The following is a 26,287-nucleotide window of genomic DNA, read 5'->3' on the forward strand; positions in this document are numbered from 1 at the left end:
ATGTTTTTCTATGCTTAGAAGCTAACACACATTACTGGTGTCTATATATATCGTGCTTGTAAATAAAGCAGTAATATGCAGATTGACATTCCGAGCAGATCTCAGTGTGGTGAAGCTATAGTACATAGTGTATGTGATATGTAGACGCTAGCACACAGCTCTGCCCTAAGCATGTTTAGCCCTGTCAATCAAATGGAGGGGGAAGTGTGCAGCGCACAGGGGATGTTACAAAGCAGTGCTCAGCCCTGCCTCTTGGTGCTCGAACTTTTCATTTGCATATGGATAAAACTGCACATTTCCCTGTAGCTGTTTATCATACAGACAAAAGAAAGGTATTGTTTTAATGAGCATGATGAGCCCTACCAGCCAGTATGTCTGGTTTAATAGGGTTGATCCTGGTGACAGAGACACTTTTAAAGATTACAGACACCTGGGGAAAATTTTTATTATTCCATTCTATTTATTTTTTATATAAATCTTTGTTAAAAGTTTTCAACAGTTTTTCCTCAACAGCTTTCACTTTCACTGCATCTGTAGACTGTTCCGTCTCCTTCTCTGTAAATCCTTTTGCTCTGTAGCCCTTTCCTCTAGTTCCCTGATAGCTTATAAACAGTTTGAATGCCTGGGCCCCTCCTATAGACGATACATACCCGGTCCCCGACACTTGCGTCCCTCTGGATCCCTTTGCGGCCACCGCTGCATCTCCCCATCGCGCAGATCAAAACATCTGGCCAGTAGCAGGCCTCGACGGTGACGAGCCTCCCTAGCATACCGGGGAGATGCAGTGAAGCCATGCAGGGATTGAGATGGACGTGGGTGCCGGGGACCGGGTAAGTATCATCTATAGGAGGTGTACGGGCATTGTGGGGGGTAATTGTTCTACTGGATAACCATTTTATGAGTTGTTAGGAAAGTAAAGATGAGGGCTAAAGATCAAGCCATCAGTTCTCTGATGGATTCACTAAGGCAGAGACGTAACAGTCTACAGAGGCAGTGAAACTGAAAGCTGTACTGGAAAAACTTGAACATTTTTAATAAAGGCCAATTGAAAAAATATTAAGCTCAAAATAAGTAGAATGCAATAATACAAAAAACACCAAAGGTGTTCATAGCCTTTAAAGTTACGCTCCAGCTGACTACCATCTTATCATCCTTAACAAGCTGTATGTACTATCTGCTGTTACCTGTCACTATCATATTGTTGTTTGACCGTGACGCGGTTGCCGTGCAGACTCGTTGCTTGTGGCAACATGTAGTTTGCGGTTTGCATGTGTACTTCCCCTTTTAGTTGTGTGTCCCTTCCCATCCTAGTGTGTTCGGGGTTAAGATTTGTCTTCCTTGGTGTGGAACTGGGTGTGGTCTCTAGGCTCTATTTATCCTTGTGTTTTGAGCCTGAGTGCTAGTTTTGTCTCCAGCCTTGGTGTGTGTGTTGGAGTGTTGATGTTCCTGGATTCCATCTGTCCAGTCTTAGGGCCATCCTAGTTGAATATCTATGTCACCCCCTTGTTTCTATGTTCTATCCCCTACTCTTACCTGTTGTGTTTGGTGTGGGTTTATTTTGTGTGGTGATGTCTTGTTTGGTGTTATGCCTGGCGTGTTTGCTAGACATCCCCTTGTCTGTCTATGCCTCCTGAAGGGGGCCCCATTGGTTTCCAGGAGGGGTGAACCTAAAGCTTAGGAGCAGCCTTCCCTGGAGCCACCTTGCATCCGGAGTTCGCAGAAGGTTCCAGGTTGTTTGGTCGTTGTTCCATCTTTGCTGCGGCAGGTGTTTGTTGTTCTGGTGTGTTGTTGTTTTACCTGGTGCTTACCTGCCGTTCAGTTGCAGCTCTATCTATCTTTTCCCTTCTATTACTAGGCCACTGGAGACTCCGGTTCGGCTGTGTCCTTGAGGAACCGGTTGTCTCCTATTCCTGACCCCTATGCAAGGGACATTGCACCAGTGGTTCGGAGACAGCACACCAGAGACAGCAAATAGCTTTGAATTCAATCTTTATTTTACCAGTAGTACAATCTCATGATAACATTTATTGCTTATTGCAACGTTTCGGACCTAGTTCGGGGCCCTTTGTCAAGATGTGAGGCCGGTCATATCATTTCCACCGCGTGCAGACTGCATGCCGTGGAAATGATATGACCGGCCTCAAAGCTTGACAAAGGGCACCGAACTAAATGTTATCATGAGATTGTACCACTGGTAAAATAAAGATTGAATTCAAAGCTATTTGCTGTCTCTGGTGTGCTGTCTCCGAACCACTGGTACAAGCTACTCATTAACTCCTTGGGTGGAAGGAATCTACCAGGGGATGTGCACCCACAAAAGACGCTTGACAAGGCGTGTGCTGAGGTCTCGCAGTGATTTGACCCTATGCAAGGGACCGTTAGGGTCAGCTGTATCTAGGTTCCAGTGTATGAGCTCTCCCACCTTTAGGGGGTGCTCATACGGTCAGAAGATCAGGGTAAGGATTAGGGCAACTGTAGGAGGTGACCTGCGCCTTTTTCCTGTGCCCAGGCTTAGTATTAGCTCTCTCTTAATACGGTGGGGAGTTTCCCCCACTCCCCATCGTGACATTACCACTACGCACCAGAACAAATACTGGAACTTTTTTTTTTGGGCCATTGGAACTAAATTATCTGAGATGAAAAAAAATAATTAAACATCGACCATACCTGTGCTTTTTATTGACATTGATGGTTCTCCATAACCAGCTTTCTGGAAAAGATGAACGGACCTGCACGTCACTTTCATCAGTGAATTCGTCCTCCTCTTCCTCGTTTAGTGCTGTATGGAAGACAATTAGATGGTGATCATTACTGAACATTAAAAGTTCCCGACTCATACATTCTTTACAACTAGATACAGACTGTGGTGCCATATTGCATGAGTTAAAGCAGTATTCCGAGCTTGTAAAGTGATGGTATGTTGCTAAGATGTGCCATTACTTTATTTTGGCTGAATGTTCAACCATTGGCAAAAGAACAACACGTTTTAGGCTAAACTCGCCCCTTCATCAGATTCAAACCAGAAGATCTGACAAAGGGTACCTCTATGGTTCCACCATGGGTACCATAGAGCCATAGGGACTCGCCATGTCACCCTAGAGATATTCTCTAGGGAAAAAATGCTCCATAATTTACTATGAATGACTGGGCAGCAGTGCTAGATCCGGAAGGGTGGGGGTGTCAGAGATCGGACCAGTCATGTATCCTAGTGTAAAACCATGAACTTATTAGATGAGAATAATTCTTCTATGTAGTTCGAGAACCAGGATGGTCTAGTTACATTGTCCTTAGGTAACCGTGATCTAATGTCTTATTATATTGTATATGCCATACCGAGACATCATATAATATACAAGAAGGCTGTGCCATCAGTTTACAATCGGTGGGGGTCCAATCTCTGGTACCCACTGTTGTGCTATGCCAAATAAACCCCATTGAACAAACCAAAACTTAATAAAGTTCCTTACTTCTCCCAATCACATCCTTCTGTTTACTCAGTTGGATCTTTTTGCGCAGTTCCTCAGCGTATTTGCAGCAGTCGAGGAATGCTTTACGGCAGTCATTAGTTGCTATGCGGGTCGCTCGAGCCTCACACTTTCTTTCCATACGAGGGGGCAGAAGCTTCATTCCAGTGAGGCAGCATTGCTTAAGCTTCTGGTTTGGGAATTGGTTTGCTTGGGACATAAAGAAGACAGAACAAGTGAGATAAAAAAAAAATTGAAACAAAAGTGTAAAGTTCGAGAATTTCTTCATTCTAGTTGATGGGACCAATCAGTGATGGCCCCCAGTATAGTACATATGACCCTTATTGGGTGCCATTGTCTTGTCCAAACGTGAACCTACCACGAGTTCATCTGGTGGACCAGTCCAAAACTCGTCCATTACGACCAGTTCAAGAGAGAAGAGCTAAATTACAGGACACATACGTACACAACAAGAGCACTTATCTTCAGATTTACCTCTCTGATTTGCAAGGCCAGAAAAATCCAGGGATCTTTTCTTCCTTTGAGAATCTTTACAGTTGAATTCTACAAGGACATGATGGAAAAAGTTAGCATCTTTGCAAGGACATTTCTTGATTGGCACAGACAGGCACTGTAAAAAAAATCTCATTTATATACCTTTGCTACCTGGAAACAGTCAACAAGCTGCTGTTGATTGATCGGTTTTGGCTTATATATTCTAATTAGACTATTTGTACATTGATGTGTTAATCAACATCAGCTATTCATACACTATGGTGCCGATCTGTTCTGTAGATACTGTAAAACCATAATTAGATCCATTAACAGCAACAGACCTTCTGTTTCCACAGGAGGAAATAAAGAAAGCAAAGGATTTATATTACAAATATGAAAGCTTATTTATTAACATTTTCCACTTAGTTGAGAATATATATGTATGGCTTCCCAATCATACAATCACCATTCATTTTACTGTATCCCACAGATGAAACAAATGCTAATCCTGCATCCATGAAGACAGATTTATAATCCTTCCCACTTCCAGGAGAGCAGCCCAGGTCATAGGCATTCATGGCCTTAAAGACCTGGAAGACACAGAGGAGACCATGCTCAGCAAGCAGCTAAAGTAGCATAAAGCATAATGCATGTCATTAAATATAAGGAGACCAAAGATGGTAGATTTTTTGCCTACCTTGCTGGGGGTCAGCTTGTTCTTGGAGTTCAGGAGGTAGACGGCTGTATCTACTGCAGATAAAGACACAGACGTGGTATCATCTGTTTCTATTGTGAGCTGGAAGGATTTTCCTGGTTGTATACTGTCCAACACGTTTGTTCTAAGTTCCAGCTAAAAAAAGAGATAAACCCTCAGTTAATTTACATGTCATTTCCACCAGGGAGACATGTAGAACTTGAGAATGTCATGGGTACCTTGCCTTCACAGGCATCAGTAACGTCAACCCAAGCAGAATTGGCCACAATCTCAGAGCTCAAGTAATAGTATGCAATAATTCGGAAGGAAGGAACCATCCTGGTTGTGACAGGGACATTGACCGCCATGAAATCTCCTCTGTCAATGGACTTCAAATCCAGAATCTGACCTTTGTTGAGAATCTAAGAAAAGATATAAAAGACCAAAATAATCTTAGTATAAGATATTAAGGTGACCAAACACATACAAGTAAAGTTGGCCAAAACTGGCAATTTTGGCGAGACTGGTTGTCTGTGGTCATGCCAACATAATACAGTATATTGGGGGAAAGAAGGATAGAGCATGAATAATTTCAACAACTACCATACTTTTGTTGTGAATAGAGATAAGCCAACACCAGTGTTTGGCAGTGGCTCACTCTCCCCCCTAAGACGAGTGTGCATTTGTATGGGGAAGTTGGTAAGACTAGCCGTCAGCCTATAGCTATTGAAAATGTATGGGCAGGCACCTGTAAGGTCCCGATATGATATAAATTTTCCTTTATACAAAAGATAATAATCATAAAATGACATATTTAGGTTTGTCTACATTGGATCATTGCGCTGTCTAAAGGAGCCCAGCGCCAATCATTATGGGTAGAAATCTGTTTGTGTCAGGGGACCCTAATGAAGGTACAACCTCTGACTAGATGTGAAGGAATCACACACCTATCTAGATGTACTTCCAAGAGTATACTTAAAAAGCAAAGACTGAATTTCCAGATGATTTAGGAAGTAGGATGTACCAGGTTCCATGAGTAAATTATTGGACCAGCTCTCCCAGGAATGGTCAGAACGTTGAGGAATATATTAGTTACCAAGGTGGTCTTAACCAAAGAAGATCAAGAGATATGGGATTCTCAGTGAAGTTCTGAACTTTCTAACCATTCCTGTAAAAATGCCCACGCAATGATCCTTTTATGTGATTTGGAAACTGGCTACAGCCAATAGGGGACGCTGTACCTCACCAACTATTGTCCAAGCAGGAAAATTCATATTATGGGGTAGGTTAAGAAAAAGGACCTTCCATTAGCCAATATCACATAAGGGAATGCTAGGAAACTGACTCACCGACAAAATTGTACAGACAAAATGTTACTGCTGTAACATGATGATGACTCCATATTACACAAGACAAATACGTTGGTAACAGTCCATTAGAGATTGGGATGTATAGTCAGATCGTAAGACCCATCATCCACTCACCATATAATAAACTTTCTTGACTTTTCTAAAATCGGGTGTTAAAACCTTCATTGACGCCTTTAAATTTTCTCCAGGACTTAGTATTTGGTTTGGGATCTCTAAGTGAAGAAAACTGTTTGCCTTGGAGTTATAGGGAGTAAGAGTCAGCGGCTCTTCTTGACGTACACCTTCACCTCCTGCCGTAACCTGTGGATATTGAACACATAATTGACAGCTGATGGTTAAATTCAGAGGTTATGACTATAACACAATGCACCATGCAATGTTCCTCTAGCCAAGGCAAACCTAGCTTATGACCCTCGAACATATCCTAGCAAGGTGAAGACTGTGACCATATGTTTTAATGCCTGGAGCAGATTTCTTGTACTCCCTAGATACATGGCATGGACTATGTATCCACTTGGCAAATACTTGGAAAAACTTGGCACGAGAAGAAGAACAAAGTAGAGGGTGAGCAAATGTGTCATGGAGATGATTTTATATATATATATATATATATATATATATATATATGTTTGCCATTACCTTAAGTTCAAAGGATTCCTGGTTGGTGCCTGTGTTGATCTGGAAGAATGTTTTTCCATTTTTATCGGATATGAAGGAATTCTGTTCAACGTTAGATATGAAGAGCTTGACAGTGACACCAGGGGCTGGGGAGCCGTCTGAATGAGTGACCTCTGCCTGTCAACATAGAGCACAGATAACGAAAGCTGAAAGCCATTTATGAATGATTCAAACCCACTGAGTTTAGCAGGACAGGTCAACTACGTAATAGGGAGACATTTTCAGGTGGGCCATACACTTAAGATAGTTGCTGGCCGAATGTTTATTTGGCCTATAGCTTTTCCTCCTGACCTCCCTACATACATGCACTCTCATGGGAAGAGGGGAATAAAGCACTTCCAGACACTTGAGAAAAACAGGAGTGGACATTTAATCTAAGATCCTGATCCTTCTTTGCCCTAACACATCAGGGAAGAGTTAAGATGAGGTAGTTGGCTGGTCCCACCAAAATCAGTGGGTTTGGCCAACATTAATTGATGTGTATGGTCAGTTTAAGCCGTTAAAGTTCACACATCCTCCCCAGCCAGTGGCACAAATAGAACTGACTGGGCCCCACAGCAAATTTTTCATTGGGCATTCCCACCCCCCAGCAACCCTCGCTTCCATGCAATTCTTTCTCCTACTGCTAGTCAAGATAGCTCTCTCAGACCAGGCCCAGCAGCTGCTACATCCATTTTCTATTGTATATACTGTCACTATATATAATGTGATGTATAATACTGTTGAGGGGGTCCTGACAATAAAATATTTCAGTCCTCCTCCTGGGCGGGTCACTTCTGAGATTAAGCCCTGTAGCAGCCGCTTCCCCTGCTTCCACTATAGCTATGTCCCTGTCCATAACTCTTATCACTAGGTCCTACTGGATTAGGTGTATCTCTAGTTTTTGGGTTTATGATTTGATCTTAGGTCACACTTGGACCAACAGAGCACAATGTCACTGTGACAAAAAGACTGTAACCTCTTACCACAACCGTTACTGGCATCCCAGGGTTGAAATACCGCTTTGTTTTAGATAAATCCAAAATGTAGGGGGATCTGACAAATTTAACAGAGGTGAGCTCCTTTTCTTCGATAGTTCCAGCTACGAGAAGAAGAGACAAGAGTCACACCTGCCTGTCAAATCAAACAGTTAGGAATAGTAGTACAAGCGGGTCAACCAAATTGTCCGGATGGACTGGTGCGCACCCCTCGTGCTGTAGGTAGGGTTTAGAATGAATGCATAAATAGGTGTGTGTGTGTGGGGGGCACTCAATATCTGGCAACACAAGGAGCGCAAGGAATAAAATTGGATTTAAAAACTATTTAATCAGAGCTTAAAAATAATATGGACAAGATTGCAAAAAATAGGCTAAATTCATATGAAAATTCATAAGGAAAAATGGTCTGCGTGCATCCCAGTAAATTCAGGTTCACATATGGGATGCAGATAGTAAAGGCCAAAAACATGTTCATGAATAAACACAATACAAACCAAAGTCCTCTATAACGCAATGGCCAGTACTAAGTAATTGGCAGGTGTAATGAATATTATGCCAATCCCTGTGGGAGAATAAATATGCGAATCTTGAGGATATAAATCTTGAAGCTATAATTAGATGTTTGTACTCTGAACTCGGGATTAGGTTAGAGTTTGTACTAGTCCTCGTACTTCAACTATACCGGAGTTTACAATAGTTGTCAATATTTCCACATTCATATAGTTTGCCTTACCACTCCAGGTCTCATCACTTGTCAGAGCTCCGTAGCTGGTCAGAAGGCAGGGGGATACGATTCTTGTTTTGCCGTGCAAGGACCTACGAGGCATCCCGCGTGGTCCGCGGCGCTCCCCGTGATGTTCACGTGACTTGGGGGAAACTTGGTCCCGTACTTTAGATGCGCTGGTTCAGCGGTGATACCCATTTGCTGCCAAGGGGTAATAATGTGAATGTCCTCTGAGAGTCAGTGATATTAAAACCGCTTCTATTCGGTTCGATCCCTCACTGTTCAGTGTCAGACGCGTTTCGGGGTTAGGAGTACCCCTTCCTCAGTGGCTGAACAGTGGGTGTGAAAAGGCTACCTTTATATGGTAGCTGTCAATAAAGCGGTGTATTCTGGGACAGTGAGGGATTTTCAGAAGATACAGATGTCACGTGGCGGTTCACCGTGACGTGGTTGTGCTACCTCTCAGGCGGTATCGTCTCCCAGTGGGTATTCAGGTCTGTTGCGCCCCTGCGTTCTGGCTACGGCAGTTGCTAGGGGCAACGTCCTGTATCGCAGCTTCTTTGCTGTGGTTTCTTGTTTACCCCTGACCTGATTAGGTACCTGCCTGCGTGGTTCTGATGGGGTTAAACTCCTTCTTCGGTTCCTGGGTGTGTACTTTCAGGTGCGCTCTTTAGGCTGCGACTTCTGTCTTTGAGCGTGGAGGTTCAGGGCTCAGTCTGCATAGCTTGTGGTCAGTACTGTTAATTCAGGCGTCTCCTGTTCTTGTGTGCATTCTGGGGCCAGTTCTGTTAATTCAGGCTGTCCAGTACCCTGCTATGTTTCTGCTCTTGCTATCCATGCCACGCCATTCCATGCCCTGAGGGTGTCTGTACCCTGCTATGTCTATGTTCATCTATGTCCTTGCCCATGCCCGGTGGGTGTCATGCCCTTTTGGCTTTGTCATGTCTGTCTATGTTTTGCTTTGCCAGGTTTTCCCTTTGCCTTTGTCAGGCCACCTATGTCTCGGTATGGGTCGCCTGGTTCTGCATTGTTGTCTTCTGTTCCGCTCCATGTCTTGTACCTCGCTATGCCTGTTCATGCTATGTTCATGTCATGGTCGTTGCGTTCCTTGTTCATGACATGATGGCTGCGCTCCTAGACGGTTCCAGTCGGCTCCAGGTTCTTTGATGGTTGCGTTCCTAGTCTGTTTCGGTTGATGTCATGATGGTTGCTTTCCTTGTTGATGACATCATGGCTGCTCTCCTAGACGGCTCCAGTCGGTACCAGGTCCGCCTCCGAAAGGGGGCTCCATGAATTCCCCAGAGGGGGAATTCCCGTTCCAAGCGATGCCTTGTCCACGCCTTGCTCGCAATGCGTCCTGAAGGTACCCCCGGGACCTCTGGCACGTGACAGTGGACATCGGCTCCTGATCGGAGTCGAACTACAAAATCTCCATTCATCAATGTGTCTTCGGGGTTGATACCCTGCAAAGGTTCCTATCTCTTCAAGCAGCGACCTCACATATAAATGCATAAATAAGATTGTATATCACATTATATCACATTAAATGAAAGTATAAATCACATTAAAAACATATTAAAAGTATAGATCACATTAGAAACCTGTTAAAAGTGATAAATGGATCACTCCCAGGCTATAGGGATATATAACATAAAAAACGCATATGCGTATTTTTAAAACAAATGTGAAGAACAGAAATATATATATATGTACACATGAATAAAATTGCATAAAAGGATTATATAAAATAAATTGTCTGGAATTAACCTTCCTAGCTGGCAATCTGGAGAATTCATGTCCAATAATTTATGTCTAAAGTGAGTTGCACATCAAATGTAGCAGAGATTTGCATATATCCATGCCCATATATACAGTGTTTTGAATTGTAGGTCTTGAGATGCCGCTGTTGGTGATGGCGAGGGGGTGTTGGCCCACCCGAGAGGGAAGATCTGGGTGCTGGAAAAACAGCCTGACACAGATGTCCCATATTATTTTTAAGCTCTGATTAAATTGTTTTTAAATCCAATTTTATTCATTGCGCTCCATGTGTTGCCAGATATTGAGTGCCCCCCCCCCCCACCTATTTACGCAAATCAAACCGTTGCTCGTAGATCATGAGATCCTTTAGTTATTTAGAGGTTGTCCAAGATTAAATAATATGGCGGTTGACTTCCAAAAACTGCACCACACCTATCTACAGGTTGTTTCTGGTATTGCAGCTAATCCCATTCTCTTCAACGGAGCGGAGCTGAAATAACAGACATGGCCCATGGACAGATGTGGCACTGTTTTTGGAAGAAAGCAGTCATCTTCCTTTAAAATCTTTTAAGTACTATAGTATGAAGAACACGCCAATGGGGAATTGCAAACAGAGAAACACATGTATGTCAACGGTCCTGATTTTTCCCAGACAATCCAGGAAACATGAACATGAAAGGGCAAACCTTGCCCAAAAGTGGGTATTTTGGGCACACTTTCGTTTGTTTCCATGGCAGGGCTATATTGCCTTTATTTCTGTTATTTACATGTAGTGTATGGAAGTGCATTCTGCAAATGTGTATAGTAGTAAGCTACACATGCCATGAGTGAAGTTCCTGGGACTTACAGGCAGTCTCCATCACGCTGACTGCAATGTATAAGGTGGACCCCACCAGGTTTTCTTCAGGTTGACTTATCTTCTTTACAACATCATCTTTACTAATGTGAACAGTGCCGTCTCCCTCCTTTAGCTGAAAAACATGAAAAACAAGTAACAATGGTCATGAAATTATCATAAAACTTTCAATTTGTGGGGAAATAAAGGAAGCTTTCTGTATAATACTATTACATTTTTAAAGGACTTGTCAACTTTCTACAATCCCTTTTTTATTGTAAAGACCCTATGAAAAGAACCTGATCGAAAAGTGCCTCTCTTCTGGGATTCCCATCAATCACCCCCAAACCTGTACAGAACCTGTGTTCAATTTCCCTGCACCACCCCCACAGCCGAAATGAAGTATTACACATTTGTCATGGGTTGTTGTATAATTCGTGGACATGTTGGGTCCTCCAGGCAAAGAAACGCTCTTTGTAGCCCCTTTCTGCTCAAGTTCCTGAGGACTCCACTCAAATATGTTTTTTGGGTAATGGGTTTCTAAATTCGACATCTCCGACATATTTCTATATATTTATATTTCTATAGTATAATTAATATTATCATAAATGTAGACATGTGGTCAGTTCTTGGTGCAGGATTTCCTTTCATATAAAATCCTGTAAAATGTATTTCTGACTGAAAGGACTTTGTCGATATGGAGATAAATGTTTGGTTAAGTGGGAATCATAATCACCTTTACGTTCTGCTCCAAGCCTGATAGTATAGTCTTCTGCCCATCCTGACCTATTATCCCCAGGCGTACGTAAGTGATGCCGCTCACAGGCTCGCCGTACACGTATCTGGACCAATAATAGACAAGCAACATTGGTTATATAAATGAATGTATGGGGCATAATACAGAACATGGCATTAGGAAGGAGATCATGAGTATAACTGGATATTACAAATCTATATTGAAGGTAAGACGTGAATCTTCTGTTGCTCTGCACTCTTTTTTTGATGGCACGTAGTAAAATGTATATCTTCTCATCTGTATACTTTTAAAATGTCATATTGTGTATGGCCGTCGGGGCCAGATGATAGTGGAAGCCCCTGGACAATAAATTTGGTGGATCACCTGACTCCTTAGAGCAGACACATAGAAGAGGTGATTTCTATGGGAGCTATGAAGACAGCTGGGCCCTCACTCTCTAAGGCTACCTTTACACTGCCCCAAATTTACTAATGTAAGCGTACATAGACCTTGTTGTGAAGTGTGCCCAAATTGGTACAAATTGGCTGCAGTTTTGTGAAAGTCCTCATGCAGACTTTACTATTCTATACAGAAGCATTCAGATACCATACATTTTTCACAATGGGAGCCTCGGTGTCACAAATGGCTCTGTATGCCTATACAGTAGCATCGTTCAGAGGTACCTAGGATGGACACTACTACTATAGTAGATAGACAGGTAGATAGGTATGAAATAGATGGATAATAGATAGATACACTACTCACAAAAAGTTAGGGATACTTGGCTTTTGGGTGAAATTTATGGAAATATTTAAAAAGTTCACTCTACAGTGATTTTATATCATGAAAGTCAGGCATTCAAGTAGAAGCAGCAATGGTGATTCCTCATCTCAAACAATTTATTGAAATAAAAGCCAACACCAGTGCAGGGTATACACCCACAAAATGTCCATGTCTGAATAACTTGTCATGTGGCCTTAAAGGGGTTCTGCACTTTCATTTAACTGATGATCTATCCTCTGGATAGATCATCAGCTTCTAATCGGCCGGGGTCCGACACCCGGGACCCCCGCCGATCAGCTGTTTGAGAAGGCAGCGGCGCTCCAGCAGCGCCGTGGCCTTCTCACTGTTTACCGCCGGGCCGCCCGCCCACTGACGTCACGACTTGTATCAACTAGAGTGGGCGCGGCTAAGCTCCATTCAAGTGAACAGAGCTTAGCCGCGCCCACTCTAGTTGATACAAGTCGTGACGTCAGTGGGCGGGCGGCCTTGCGGTAAACAGTGAGAAGGCCGCGGCGCTGCTGGAGCGCCGCTGCCTTCTCAAACAGCTGATCGGCGGGGGTCCCGGGTGTCGGACCCCGGCCGATTAGAAGCTGATGATCTATCCAGAGGATAGATCATCAGTTAAATGAAAGTGCAGAACCCCTTTAAGCATCAATTACAGCTTGATAATAACGTCTCCTGCTGTTTACAAGTCGACCTATTGTCTACTGAGGCATGGCACCCGACTCTTCTTGAAGAGCGACCCTCAGGTCATTGACTCATCTGATCCCATTGGTATTCAATGGGATTCAGGTCTGGAGAAAGTTCTGGCCACTCCATTTGAGATACCCCAGTCTCAAGCAGCCGTTCCCTAATGATGGACCTCGATGAGCTGGTGTATTGTCATCCATGAAGATGAAATTAGGCCTGTGTTGTTCATGCAGAGACACAAGGACCACTCACAAAGGGTATGGCAGTTCTGTACTGACTAGACACACCTGCCCACACTGTAACACCACCACCAACAAAGACTCATCTTGTGACAACAGTAGCCGATGCATAGCGCTATCCTTGATGTCTCCAACATTGTTGGCGACCAACATTTCTGCTCAGCATGAATCGACTTTTATCAGTGAACAGCACTGAGGCCCACTGGTCCCTCATCCAGCATAGAAGCTCCATGGCCCATGCAAGACGATGACACCTGTGCCTGGTAATATGGTCAGGTATGTACCCTCGCATGCAGACCACACTGATGTAAACGGTTTCGAATGATCTGATGTGACACTTGGGTGCCTCTCACCTCCCTTAAATGTGCCGAGTGAGGGCAGAATAAAAGTGATGATAGGTTCCCTTTAAAGAGTGAATACCAGGGGAGCACCGGAATAATGCGCTTAGGGTTAGCTCAAAGCCAAACTGGTTATTTGGCACAGTGGGTCCACACTCATTGATCCGTAACAAATGGCCAGGGCAATGAGAGATTATACTGTAGGCTGCCTAGGATCCCAAGGTGGAAGAAGTTCTAGGGTCCCTTGTGCCCTGCCTATAATCTGCTCCTGATGGTCACCATAAGAGGGGCTTGTATTGTAAGAAAATGTGAGCCAAACCTCATCACTAACATCTTAGTAATCTGAATATAGTCCCTATGTAACACCCCGGAGTGGTGTTACTATTCTTTCACTCCGCTACTGTCTTTTATTGCTAATGCCTATGCCATCTGTATATTTATTTCCAGGTCATTCACAAGTGTGCATTGATATTACTGTTATGCAACTGTTTTGTTCATGTAATATGCCTGGTTCACCAGCAGGTGACAGCATATATAGCAGAGAGAGAGACAGATACTTAGAATGGAACTCACCATTCCATTCTCCCCCCTTTGGGCAGAAGTGTGCCAGTCCTGCTTCCTACCAGAAGGGAGGGGCAACAGTGCTAATTAGCTCTAGTCTAGACAGTGAAGTGTAAGCCTGGGTACGGTCACAGCCAGGCGTGCCTATAACAGCCAGTGCAGGCTAAGCTATGCTTGCCATGGAATCAAATGTATGGAAGATATAGCACCAAGAGGAAATTGTTCTTCGGCTGGAGCAGAGCCACCAAAGGGAAATAGCTTGTAGAGCACCCGGACTCCATACTAATTTATTTACTGAGTGCCAGGAGGAGGGCAACAGTCCAAGGCACCCCAATCCAAGGATACTAGAACAGACCGAAAGTCCAGTAACCAGACCCAAGCAAAGTTTAGCACAGCAGAGAGAAAATCGAAAGCAGAGTTATTAAAGGGGTTGTCCAAGTTATATTTATTGATGACCTACCCTCAGGATAGGTCATCAATATCAGATCGGCTGGGTCCGACACCTGGCACCCGGGCCGATCAGCTGTTTGAAGTGAAGGCGCGCGCCGTGCCAGCGCTGCCTACTCTTCATTGTTTACCTTCTCGTCGTAGCATCTGCAGCGGTGAGCAAGTGTAATTACACCCAAGCCATACCATTCATTTCAATGGTACGGATCACTGTAGAAATGAATGGGACGGCTTGGGTGTAATTACACCGGCTCACCGCTGCAGATGCACTGGCGAGAAGGTAAACAGTGAAGAGGAGGCAGCGCTGGCACGGCGTGCGCCTTCTCTTCAAACAGCTGATTGGCGGGGGTGCCGTGTGTCGGACCCCAGCCGATCTGAAATTGATGACCTATCCTGAGGATAGGTCATCAATAAATATAACTTGGACAACCCCTTTAAGCAAGTCTGTCAGCCCAGCAGAGAAAGAGAGAAATCAGAGTTATCAAGTTTGCCTGCCAGTTTATGACAAAGCCTGCTGCAACCAAGAGAAAGCCTGAATATTGTCTGGAATCAAGTTCACCCAAGTAAAGCTGCTATTAAAGTTTATCAAGGACTAGACTCAAGTTATTCTTCATCCCCTAACTCAACAATATCCCCCCCTTTTATTTGTTTCGGAGCCTAAGCCTGGGGTCCCGCTGTATCCAGGTAGGAGCACCGTGACACATATAGGCACCACACCACACACATTTGGATGTGGTGTTCCGGTGTCGGCACACGCTTTACCACGTGCTATGTAGAGTTATAACGAGTCGTTACCTGACTTCTATGTTGATTGTAAATTCTTTTTCAGAAACCAGAAAATATGGACGTACTGGAATTATCTTCACCTCAAAATTGGGCAAAACTAAAAAAAAAAATGAAGTGACACGAGAACAAATGAACGATGGATGTATTCGGTGACCACGGAGTCACTTACCAGGTGGAGTAGTGCTATAACTGCCACCAGCAGTCTATGGATATATGCAGTACACCACTGCCACCTGCCAGGGACTGTAACATGAGGGTCAGCCTGACCCGGGTATGTACAGTACAGACGTTTGGACACTTACCGTACTTCTTTACTTCAAATTCAGCTGTAGAGTTTGATTCTGGAGCAGAGTTGTAAAACGCAGAAATCTTCCACACCCCGGAGCTGAGAGAAGAAATAACGAGATCCAGGGAGATGTCTCATTAATTATATTTCTAAATGCATATGCATTTTGTTTGGAGGGTTCCTTTCAGCAGGATCAACCCTATTATAACAGGTACACTGTCTGAAAGATTTGTTTATGTTGAATAAAATGACTGTACAATGAGGGGTGTGGCCAGTACTAGAAAGCTAAGGCCCTCATTTGCATAAAGAATATAAGGCCCCTTGCAGACGAGCGTGTGTCACGCTGCGAGTCCGCAGTGCAGCTCCCGGCTGTCACGGATGGTGTAACAGAAAACAAGAAGTTACAAATAAGGATCCGACTGGCTTGATCCGAAACTAAGGAACAAAAGGGTGACCCCTATTTAAGCCCTGAAACTCTCCCTGTCTTCTCAGCCCATGCAAAGATCTCTATGATAGAAAATTGCATGTCCTCGTGCCTCAACTGTATGACACCTGAACACCCTATAATAGTGAGGGGACACGACCACCGGCTCCCTACACTTAATACGGAGGGAGTCAGGGTCACCTAGGATCAAGCAAACAGGAAAACACAAATAAATGAATAGACTTATCTGTAGAAGCATCAGTTGTAGCATCCAGCATGTACACACTCCAGGAAGTTGTATAAACCGCAAAGTGATGCAGTATGGGAGGGGATTTAAAGGGATGCAATCAGTGCAACTAGATGACAGCTGAGAGAGGGAAACGAGATGACAAAACGAAAGCAAAACAAAAGAACCTCAAGCAGGAGGTTCTGAAGAACGTCTGTCAGAGCTTCTCAGATGTCTGGCGGTGACACCGGCCTGACCTCCCAGCACTGATGGGGGTCACATAGCATTATATTGATTGATGATGCTATGTAACCCTTACAGTTCTGAAGTGTATAACACTGACATAATGCTGTTAGTGTCATCTAATACATTTCAAAACTGTAGGGGTTACATAGCATCATAAAAACAATATAATGCTCTGTGACCCCCGTCAGTGCTGGGAGGTCGGGCCGGGAGCTGCAGCATGACACACGCTCATCTGCAAGGGGCCGAAGTCTTTTGTCTCAGGAACTGCACAGCTGATTTTCACAAGACTAGTGTTATTTTAATCAGCAGGGTCAACCCTACCAGGCAGTTGGTATGGTTTTATAGAATTGATACTGCTGATGGGTTCCCCTTTAAGTGTAAATTCTATTGCCAGAATGATGAATAAAACATCTATGGCAGGTTTCACGCGGTATTACTGCTTTGTCGAATATATACATATACTTGGAAACAGTTTTAATTTTGCTAGGACGGTCCTGTGAACCCGTCTGTTAGCCCCCACCCCAAAGCGGGCGGTTCATTAATGTTCAAGTTATGTACTAAAACATGCCACAGATGTGGAGGAGAGCATGACTCACGTGGAGATATCCGGAATCTGGATCTTTTCACTTATTAAAGATGCCACCTTTTGAAAAGTCGCCACTTGTAAGCCCTCAGCATTCTGGGTGATATCAGGATGAGGAATAGAATTGAATAAAGGAAAATGCCAAGTTACAAATGCGGAAAAACAGAAATAAAGTAAAATAGAAAAAGACATTATCAATGGCGTTAGGACCAGATAAATGCTACTGAAGAGTCGTATGATACTCGCCCCTCTCTGGAGGCACAGACCAGGGTCGTAGCCAGGCTTTCCTTCACCCAGGTAAAACATTCAGTTAGATATGGCTGTGTAATATGGAAAAGTGGGGAGTCTGTATGAGGCCCTAGTCGAATACTAATTGTTAGGTTAAGGGGTTATATACAGTGGGAAAAATAAGTATTTGATACTCTGGCAATTTTGCAAGTTTTCCCACCTACAAAGAATGGAGAGGTCGGTAATTTTTATCGTAGGTACACTTCAACTGTGAGAGACAGAATCTAAAATCAAAATCCAGAAAATCACATTGTATGATTTATAAAAAATTAATTTGCATTTTATTGCATGAAATAAGTATTTGATCACCTACCAACCAGCAAGAATTCTGGCTCTCACAGACCTGTTAGTTTTTCTTTAAGAAGCCCCCTACTCTGCACTCATTACCTGTATTAATTGCACCTGTTTAAACTTGTTACCTGTATAAATGACACCTGTCCAATCCACACACTCGATCAATCACACTCCAGCCTCTCCACCATGGCCAAGACCAAAGAGCGGTCTAAGGACACCAGGGACAAAACTGTAGACCTGCACAAGGCTCCGATGGGCTACAGGACTATAGGCGAGCAGCTTGGGGAGAAGGCAACAACTGTTGGAGCAATTGTTAGAAAATGGAAAAAACACAAGATGACTGTCAATCTCCTTCGGTCTGGGGCTCCAGGAAAGATCTCACCTCGTGGGGTAAGGATGATTCTGAGAGAGGTCAGAGATCAGAACAGAACTACATGGGAGGGTCTGGTCAATGACCTGAAAAGAGCTGGGACCACAGTCTCAAAGATTACCGTTAGTAAAACACTACGCCATCATAGATTAAAATCCTGCAGGGCATGCAAGGTCCCTCTGCTAATGCCAATACATGTCCAGGCACGTTTAAAGTTCACCAATGACCATCTGGATGATCCAGAGGAGGGATAGGAGAAGGTCATGTGGTCAGATATACGACCAAAATAGAACTTTTTTGTATCAACTCGACTTGCCGTGTATGGAGGAAAAAGAAGGATGATTACAACCCCAAGAACACCATCCCAACAGTGAAGCATGGGGTGGAAACATCATACTTTGGGGGGACAGGACGACTGAACCACATTGAAGGGAGTCACGGGGCCATGTATTGCGAGATTTTGGTCAACAACCCCCTTCCCTCAGTAAGATAATTGAAGATGGGTCGGGGCTGGGTCTTACAGCATGGCAATAACCCGAAACACACAACCAGGGCAACTAAGGAGTGGCTATGTAAGAAGCATTTCAAGGTCCTGGAGTGGCCTAGCCAGTCTCCAGACCTGAACCCAATTGAAAATCTTGAAACTCAATGTAGCCCAGCAACAGCCGTGAAACCTGACAGATCTAGAGGAGATCTGTGTGGAGGAGTGGGCCAAAATCCCTGCTGCAGTGTGTGCAAACCTGGTCAAGTACTACAGGAAATGTCTGACCTCTGTAATTGCAAACAAAGGCTTCTGTACCAAATATTAAGTTCTGTTTTTCTATTGTATCAAATACTTATTTCATGCAATAAAATGCAAAGTCATTATTTAAAAATCATACAGTGTTATTTTCTGGATTTTTTTTTAGATTCTGTCTCTCACAGTTGAAGTGTACCACGATAAAAATTATATACCTCTCCAATTCTTTGTAGGTGGAAAAACGTGCAAAATCGCCAGTGTATCAAATACCTATTTTCCCCACTGTATGAGTGATAACCAGTGTCACATTCAAAGGTCATGCAAGCAAAAGAGCTAAGAACAAACAAAACCAGTCCAAAGTCAAATCGGAGGCTCCAAGCTCAGAAGAGGGAACATTCCCTAAGAGCCAGCAAAGCATCACTTAAAGGAGTTCTACACTTTGGACAATTCCTACTTGTTAGAAATGTCTCTTGGCAAAGTGTGCCTCTGCTGTAACTGCCACCGTTCAGCTTTAATCTCTGGTAAAACCTGGCAGTAAGTGTTGAATTTCCCTGCAGCGCCACCACCATTTGAGAAATGCAGTATTACACAATGTCCACTCAAGTCAATAGGAGGTCTGTGGAATGCAGGACAGGTCCTCCAGAGCGAGACACATTCAGAAAAGTTGATTACAATTTCCTAATAGGATATATGACAATGGGTATTCTATCTGTTTCTATTTCAATGGGTCTAAGAGTCTGGAGAAATGTAAATGGGGGAGGCCTCATAGTCTGGAGAAATCTAAATGTTGAGGGTCTCAGATTCTGGAGAAATGTAAATGGTGGGGGTCTCACAGTCTGGAGAAATGTAAATGGTAGGGATCTCAGAGCCTGGAGAAATGTAAATGGTGGGGATCTCAGACTCTGGAGAAATGTAAATGGTAGAGATCTAGGAGTCTGGAGAAATGTAAATGGTGAGGGTCTCAAAGCCTGGAGAAATGTAAATGGTGAGGGTCTCAAAGCTTGGAGAAATGTAAATGGTGGGGGTCTCAGACTCTGGAGAAATGTAAATGGTAGAGATCTCAGAGTCTGGGGAAATGTAAATGGTGAGGGTCTCAGATTCTGGAGAAATGTAAATGGTAGGGGTCTCACAGTCTGGAGAAATGTAAATGGTGGGGATCTCAGAGCCTGGAGAAATGTAAATGGTGGGGATCTCAGACTCTGGAGAAATGTAAATGGTAGAGATCTCAGAGTCTGGAGAAATGTAAATGGTGAGGGTCTCAAAGCCTGGAGAAATGTAAATGGTGAGGGTCTCAAAGCCTGGAGAAATGTAAATGGTGGGGGTCTCAGACTCTGGAGAAATGTAAATGGTGAGGGTCTCAGACTCTGGAGAAATGTAAATGGTAGAGATCTCAGAGTCTGGGGAAATGTAAATGGTGAGGGTCTCAGTTTCTGGAGAAATGTAAATGGTGAGGGTCTCAGACTCTGGAGAAATGTAAATGGTGGGGGTCTCAGACTCTGGAGAAATGTAAATGGTGGGGGTCTCAGACTCTGGAGAAATGTAAATGATAGAGATCTCAGAGTCTGGGGAAATGTAAATGGTGGGGGTCTCAGACTCTGGAGAAATGTAAATGGTAGAGATCTCAGAGTCTGGGGAAATGTAAATGGTGAGGGTCTCAGACTCTGGAGAAATGTAAATGGTGAGGGTCTCAGACTCTGGAGAAATGTAAATGGTGGGGGTCTCAGACTCTGGAGAAATGTAAATGATAGAGATCTCAGAGTCTGGGGAAATGTAAATGGTGGGGGTCTCAGACTCTGGAGAAATGTAAATGGTAGAGATCTCAGAGTCTGGGGAAATGTAAATGGTGGGGGTCTCAGACTCTGGAGAAATGTAAATGGTAGAGATCTCAGAGTCTGGGGAAATGTAAATGGTGAGGGTCTCAGACTCTGGAGAAATGTAAATGGTGGGGGTCTCAGACTCTGGAGAAATGTAAATGGTAGAGATCTCAGAGTCTGGAGAAATGTAAATGGTAGAGATCTCAGAGTCTGGGGAAATGTAAATGGTGAGGGTCTCAGACTCTGGAGAAATGTAAATGGTGAGGGTCTCAGACTCTGGAGAAATGTAAATGGTGGGGGTCTCAGACTCTGGAGAAATGTAAATGGTGGGGGTCTCAGACTCTGGAGAAATGTAAATGGTAGAGATCTCAGAGTCTGGGGAAATGTAAATGGTGAGGGTCTCAGACTCTGGCGAAATGTAAATGGTGGGGGTCTCAAAGCCTGGATAAATGTAAATGGTGGGGGTCTCAAAGCCTGGAGAAATGACCCCCTTCTGTATGTTGTATTAAGGCAGTTAGACTTTTCCACATACTGTAGGTGGTGCAGATATCTCTCGGTATACACAGATCTGCATGTTGCTTCCCTTTTCCACATTCATGAAGCAATTGTAAATCCATGACTACTCACAGACACGGTGCATGTGGTTGTCTCCAGCGTGGGTCTCATCATGTGATCCAAAGTAAACACTCGAAATCTAACTGCAGAGAAATTATCCGAGGATGAGAGATACAGTGGATGAACAGGGGTATATAAAAATTATTAGATAGATAGATAGTTCATACCTGTTTCTTTGGGAGTATATATGCTCTTGTCGGTCTGGATGAAGATGTAGCCTTTTTTATAGGACACAGGTATGGAGACAACTTGGGGTTTCGCAGAGATAGAGGGAGATTTTATCACCAGCTGGACATAGTTCTCATGCTTCTTCTCATCCAGCTTACACAGTGTGGCCATCTGAGGAGTGAGCTGAGGACACAAGGCAAGGCTGACATATAATATACATGGCCACAAAGATACAAAATAAGAAATCACTGTGAAAGCCTAGGGGTGACCACAATCCCTATGGGATCGGTAATGGCTCCATACTGGTTGTCACCCATTGAGTTATATTTTACATTCATTAGAATTATATTCTGTGTAAGTCTGATGTCTTTGGTCCAGAAGATGACAAAAGGTGAGGCAGTAGATGTTCACATTGTCTTTACCTCTATGGTCTGTCTGGTGATGTAGTTGTTCCTTTGGTTCAGTGTTACAGTATAGCGCTTGGAGCACACATCATACGTTATCTGGTTCCGCAGGTACATCTCCACGTTGACGTCACCACTGCCAGGACCCTGGGGCCACTCCACCTGCACCCACACATCCTCCCCCAAACCCAGGTGCAGAAGACGAGGGGCAGTAATCAGGAACCTGCAAATTATATTTAGACAAGCTTTACCAGTTAGAAGTGCCTCCTAAAATGCTATACATTTTTTACTTATTATTGCTATCAGAGCTTTCGGACATCATGGCGGCTCTCTTGCCAGGACACCTCTATAAACCAGTGTGAAGAGCTGCTGCAAATGGTATCATTTAGATCAGTGTTTCCCAACCAGTGTGCCTCCAGCTGTTGCAAAACTACAACTCCCAGCATGCCTGGACAGCCTTTGGCTGTGCGGGCATGCTGGGAGTTGTAGTTTTGCAACACCTGGAGGCACACTGGTTGGGAAACACTGATTTAGATAACAACCATGTAATACCTCATTTCTCCAGTAGTGGCCACTGTAGGAAAATGTGAGTTATTGACAGTGTATCCAACCTTAATATTTGAGGGAGTGTCCTCATTTAGGGAAGGGGTAGACTTTCTTTCTTTAAGACCACTTCTATTGAAATTAATGTAGACTCCAGGGGAAAGAGTAAAAGTGATAGACCGTGTTATACCTTGTGCTGGGCTAAAGAGCATGACACACAAACGCTGCAAAAGGTAGACTCCCCCGTGTCATATATGACATGTATGACACTGTTATTATTAAGCACTGTATGACACTATTATTATTGAGCGCTGTATGACACTGTTATTATTGAGCACTGTATGACACTATTATTATTGAGCGCTGTATGACACTGTTATTATTGGGTACTGTATGACACTGTTATTATTGAGCGCTGTATGACGCTGTTATTATTGGGCACTGTATGACACTGTTATTATTGAGCGCTGTATAACACTGTTATTATTGAGCACTGTATGACACTGCTATTATTGAGCACTGTATGACACTGTTATTATTGAGCGCTGTATGACACTGTTATTATTGGGCACTGTATGACACTGTTATTATTGAGCGATGTATGACACTGTTATTATTGGGCACTGTATGACACTTATTATTGAGCACTGTATGACACTGTTATTATTGTGCGCTGTATGACACTTATTACTGAGCGCTGTTTGACACTGTTATTATTGAGCACTGTATGACACTGTTATTATTGGGCGCTGTATGACACTTATTATTGGGCACTGTATGACGCTGTTATTATTGGGCACTGTATGACACTGTTATTATTGAGCGCTGTATAACACTGTTATTATTGAGCACTGTATGACACTGCTATTATTGAGCACTGTATGACACTGTTATTATTGAGCGCTGTATGACACTGTTATTATTGGGCACTGTATGACACTGTTATTATTGAGCGATGTATGACACTGTTATTATTGGGCACTGTATGACACTTATTATTGAGCACTGTATGACACTGTTATTATTGTGCGCTGTATGACACTTATTACTGAGCGCTGTTTGACACTGTTATTATTGAGCACTGTATGACACTTATTATTGGGCACTGTATGACACTGTTATTATTGAGCTCTGTATGACACTGTTATTATTGAGCGCTGTATGACACTGTTATTATTGAGCACTGTATGACACTGCTATTATTGAGCACTGTATGACACTGCTATTATTGAGCACGGTATGACACTGTTATTATTGAGCACTGTATGACACTGCTATTATTGAGCACTGTATGACACTATTATTATTATTGAGCGCTGTATGACACTGCTATTATTGAGCACTGTATGACACTGTTATTATTAGGCACTGTATGACACTGTTATTATTGGGCACTGTATGACACTGTTATTATTGAGCGCTGTATGACACTGTTATTATTGGGCACTGTATGACACTGTTATTATTGGGCACTGTATGACACTGTTATTATTGAGCGCTGTATGACACTGTTATTATTGGGCACTGTATGACGCTGTTATTATTGGGCTCTGTATGACACTTATTATTGAGCACTGTATGACACTGTTATTATTGAGCGCTGTATGACGCTGTTATTATTGAGCGCTGTATGACACTGTTATTATTGAGCGCTGTATGACACTGTTATTATTGAGCACTGTATGACACTGCTATTATTGAGCACTGTATGACACTATTATTATTGAGCGCTGTATGACACTGTTATTATTGGGCACTGTATGACACTGTTATTATTGAGCGCTGTATGACACTGTTATTATTGAGCACTGTATGACACTTATTACTGATCGCTGTTTGACACTGTTATTATTGAGCACTGTATGACACTGTTATTATTGAGCACTGTATGACACTGTTATTATTGAGCACTGTATGACACTGCTATTATTGAGCACTGTATGACACTGCTATTATTGAGCACTGTATGACACTGTTATTATTGAGCACTGTATGACACTTATTACTGATCGCTGTTTGACACGGTTAATATTGAGCACTGTATGACACTGTTATTATTGAGCGCTGTATGACACTGTTATTATTGAGCACTGTATGACACTGTTATTATTGAGCACTGTATGACACTGTTATTACTGAGCGCTGTATGACACTGTTATTATTGAGCGCTGTATGACACTGCTATTATTGAGCACTGTATGACACTGCTATTATTGAGCACTGTATGACACTGTTATTATTGAGCACTGTATGACACTGCTATTATTGAGCACTGTATGACACTGTTATTATTGAGCACTGTATGACACTGCTATTATTGAGCACTGTATGACACTGTTATTATTGGGCACTGTATGACACTGTTATTATTGGGCACTGTATGACACTGTTATTATTGAGCACTGTATGACACTGCTATTATTGAGCACTGTATGACACTGTTATTATTGGGCACTGTATGACACTGTTATTACTGAGCTCTGTATGACACTATTATTATTGAGCACTGTATGACACTGTTATTATTGGGCACTGTATGACACTATTATTATTGAGCACTGTATGACACTGTTATTATTGGGCACTGTATGACACTGTTATTATTGGGCACTATATGACACTGTTATTATTGGGCACTGTATGACACTGTTATTATTGAGCACTGTATGACACTGTTATTATTGGGCACTGTATGACGCTGTTATTATTGAGCGCTGTATGACGCTGTTATTATTGAGCGCTGTATGACACTGTTTTTATTAGGCACTGTATGACACTGTTATTATTGGGCACTGTATGACGCTGTTATTATTGAGCGCTGTATGACGCTGTTATTATTGAGCGCTGTATGACACTGTTTTTATTGGGCACTGTATGACACTGTTATTATTGAGCACTGTATGACACTGTTATTATTGAGCGATGTATGACACTGTTATTATTGGGCACTGTATGACACTTATTACTGAGCGCTGTTTGACACTGTTATTTTTGAGCACTGTATGACACTGTTATTATTGAGCACTGTATGACACTGTTATTATTGAGCACTGTATGACACTGTTATTATTGAGCGCTGTATGACACTGCTATTATTGAGCACTGTATGACACTGTTATTATTGAGCTCTGTATGACACTGCTATTATTGAGCACTGTATGACACTGTTATTATTGAGCACTGTATGACACTGCTATTATTGAGCACTGTATGACACTGCTATTATTGAGCACTGTATGACACTGTTATTATTGAGCACTGTATGACACTGCTATTATTGAGCACTGTATGACAATATTATTATTGAGCGCTGTATGACACTGCTATTATTGAGCACTGTATGACACTGTTATTATTGGGCACTATATGACACTGTTATTATTGGGCACTGTATGACACTGTTATTATTGAGCACTGTATGACACTGCTATTATTGAGCACTGTATGACACTGTTATTATTGGGCACTGTATGACACTGTTATTATTGAGCGCTGTATGACACTGCTATTATTGAGCACTGTATGACACTGTTATTATTGAGTACTGTATGACACTGTTATTATTGAGCGATGTATGACACTATTATTATTGAGCACTGTATGACACTATTATTATTGAGCACTGTATGACACTGCTATTATTGAGCGCTGTATGACACTGTTATTATTGGGCACTGTATGACACTGTTATTATTGGGCACTATATGACACT

At 42.9% G+C, this 26,287-nt stretch overlaps 1 protein-coding gene across 2 annotated transcripts in view; it reads right to left on the reverse strand.

The window, feature by feature from the left end:
* LOC122945987 (complement C4-like) overlaps positions 1–26,287 on the reverse strand; it is a 71,808-nt gene that overhangs the window by 20,727 nt on the left and 24,794 nt on the right. For both annotated transcript variants that reach the window (XM_044305244.1, XM_044305243.1), the window contains exons 3-19: positions 22,051–22,255; positions 21,628–21,811; positions 21,473–21,543; positions 17,354–17,436; positions 15,878–15,960; positions 15,585–15,672; positions 11,732–11,837; positions 11,008–11,131; positions 7,667–7,782; positions 6,663–6,818; positions 6,138–6,323; positions 4,893–5,075; positions 4,657–4,809; positions 4,426–4,549; positions 3,960–4,028; positions 3,468–3,674; positions 2,668–2,779 (exon numbers count right to left, since the gene is read on the reverse strand). In XM_044305244.1, coding sequence (XP_044161179.1) covers positions 2,668–2,779; positions 3,468–3,674; positions 3,960–4,028; positions 4,426–4,549; positions 4,657–4,809; positions 4,893–5,075; positions 6,138–6,323; positions 6,663–6,818; positions 7,667–7,782; positions 11,008–11,131; positions 11,732–11,837; positions 15,585–15,672; positions 15,878–15,960; positions 17,354–17,436; positions 21,473–21,543; positions 21,628–21,811; positions 22,051–22,255 — 2,250 coding nt within the window. The remainder of the gene's footprint in view (positions 1–2,667; positions 2,780–3,467; positions 3,675–3,959; positions 4,029–4,425; positions 4,550–4,656; positions 4,810–4,892; positions 5,076–6,137; positions 6,324–6,662; positions 6,819–7,666; positions 7,783–11,007; positions 11,132–11,731; positions 11,838–15,584; positions 15,673–15,877; positions 15,961–17,353; positions 17,437–21,472; positions 21,544–21,627; positions 21,812–22,050; positions 22,256–26,287) is intronic.

The sequence above is a fragment of the Bufo gargarizans genome, chromosome 9, assembly GCF_014858855.1.
Source record: "Bufo gargarizans isolate SCDJY-AF-19 chromosome 9, ASM1485885v1, whole genome shotgun sequence".
Classification (NCBI taxonomy): Eukaryota; Metazoa; Chordata; class Amphibia; order Anura; family Bufonidae; genus Bufo; species Bufo gargarizans.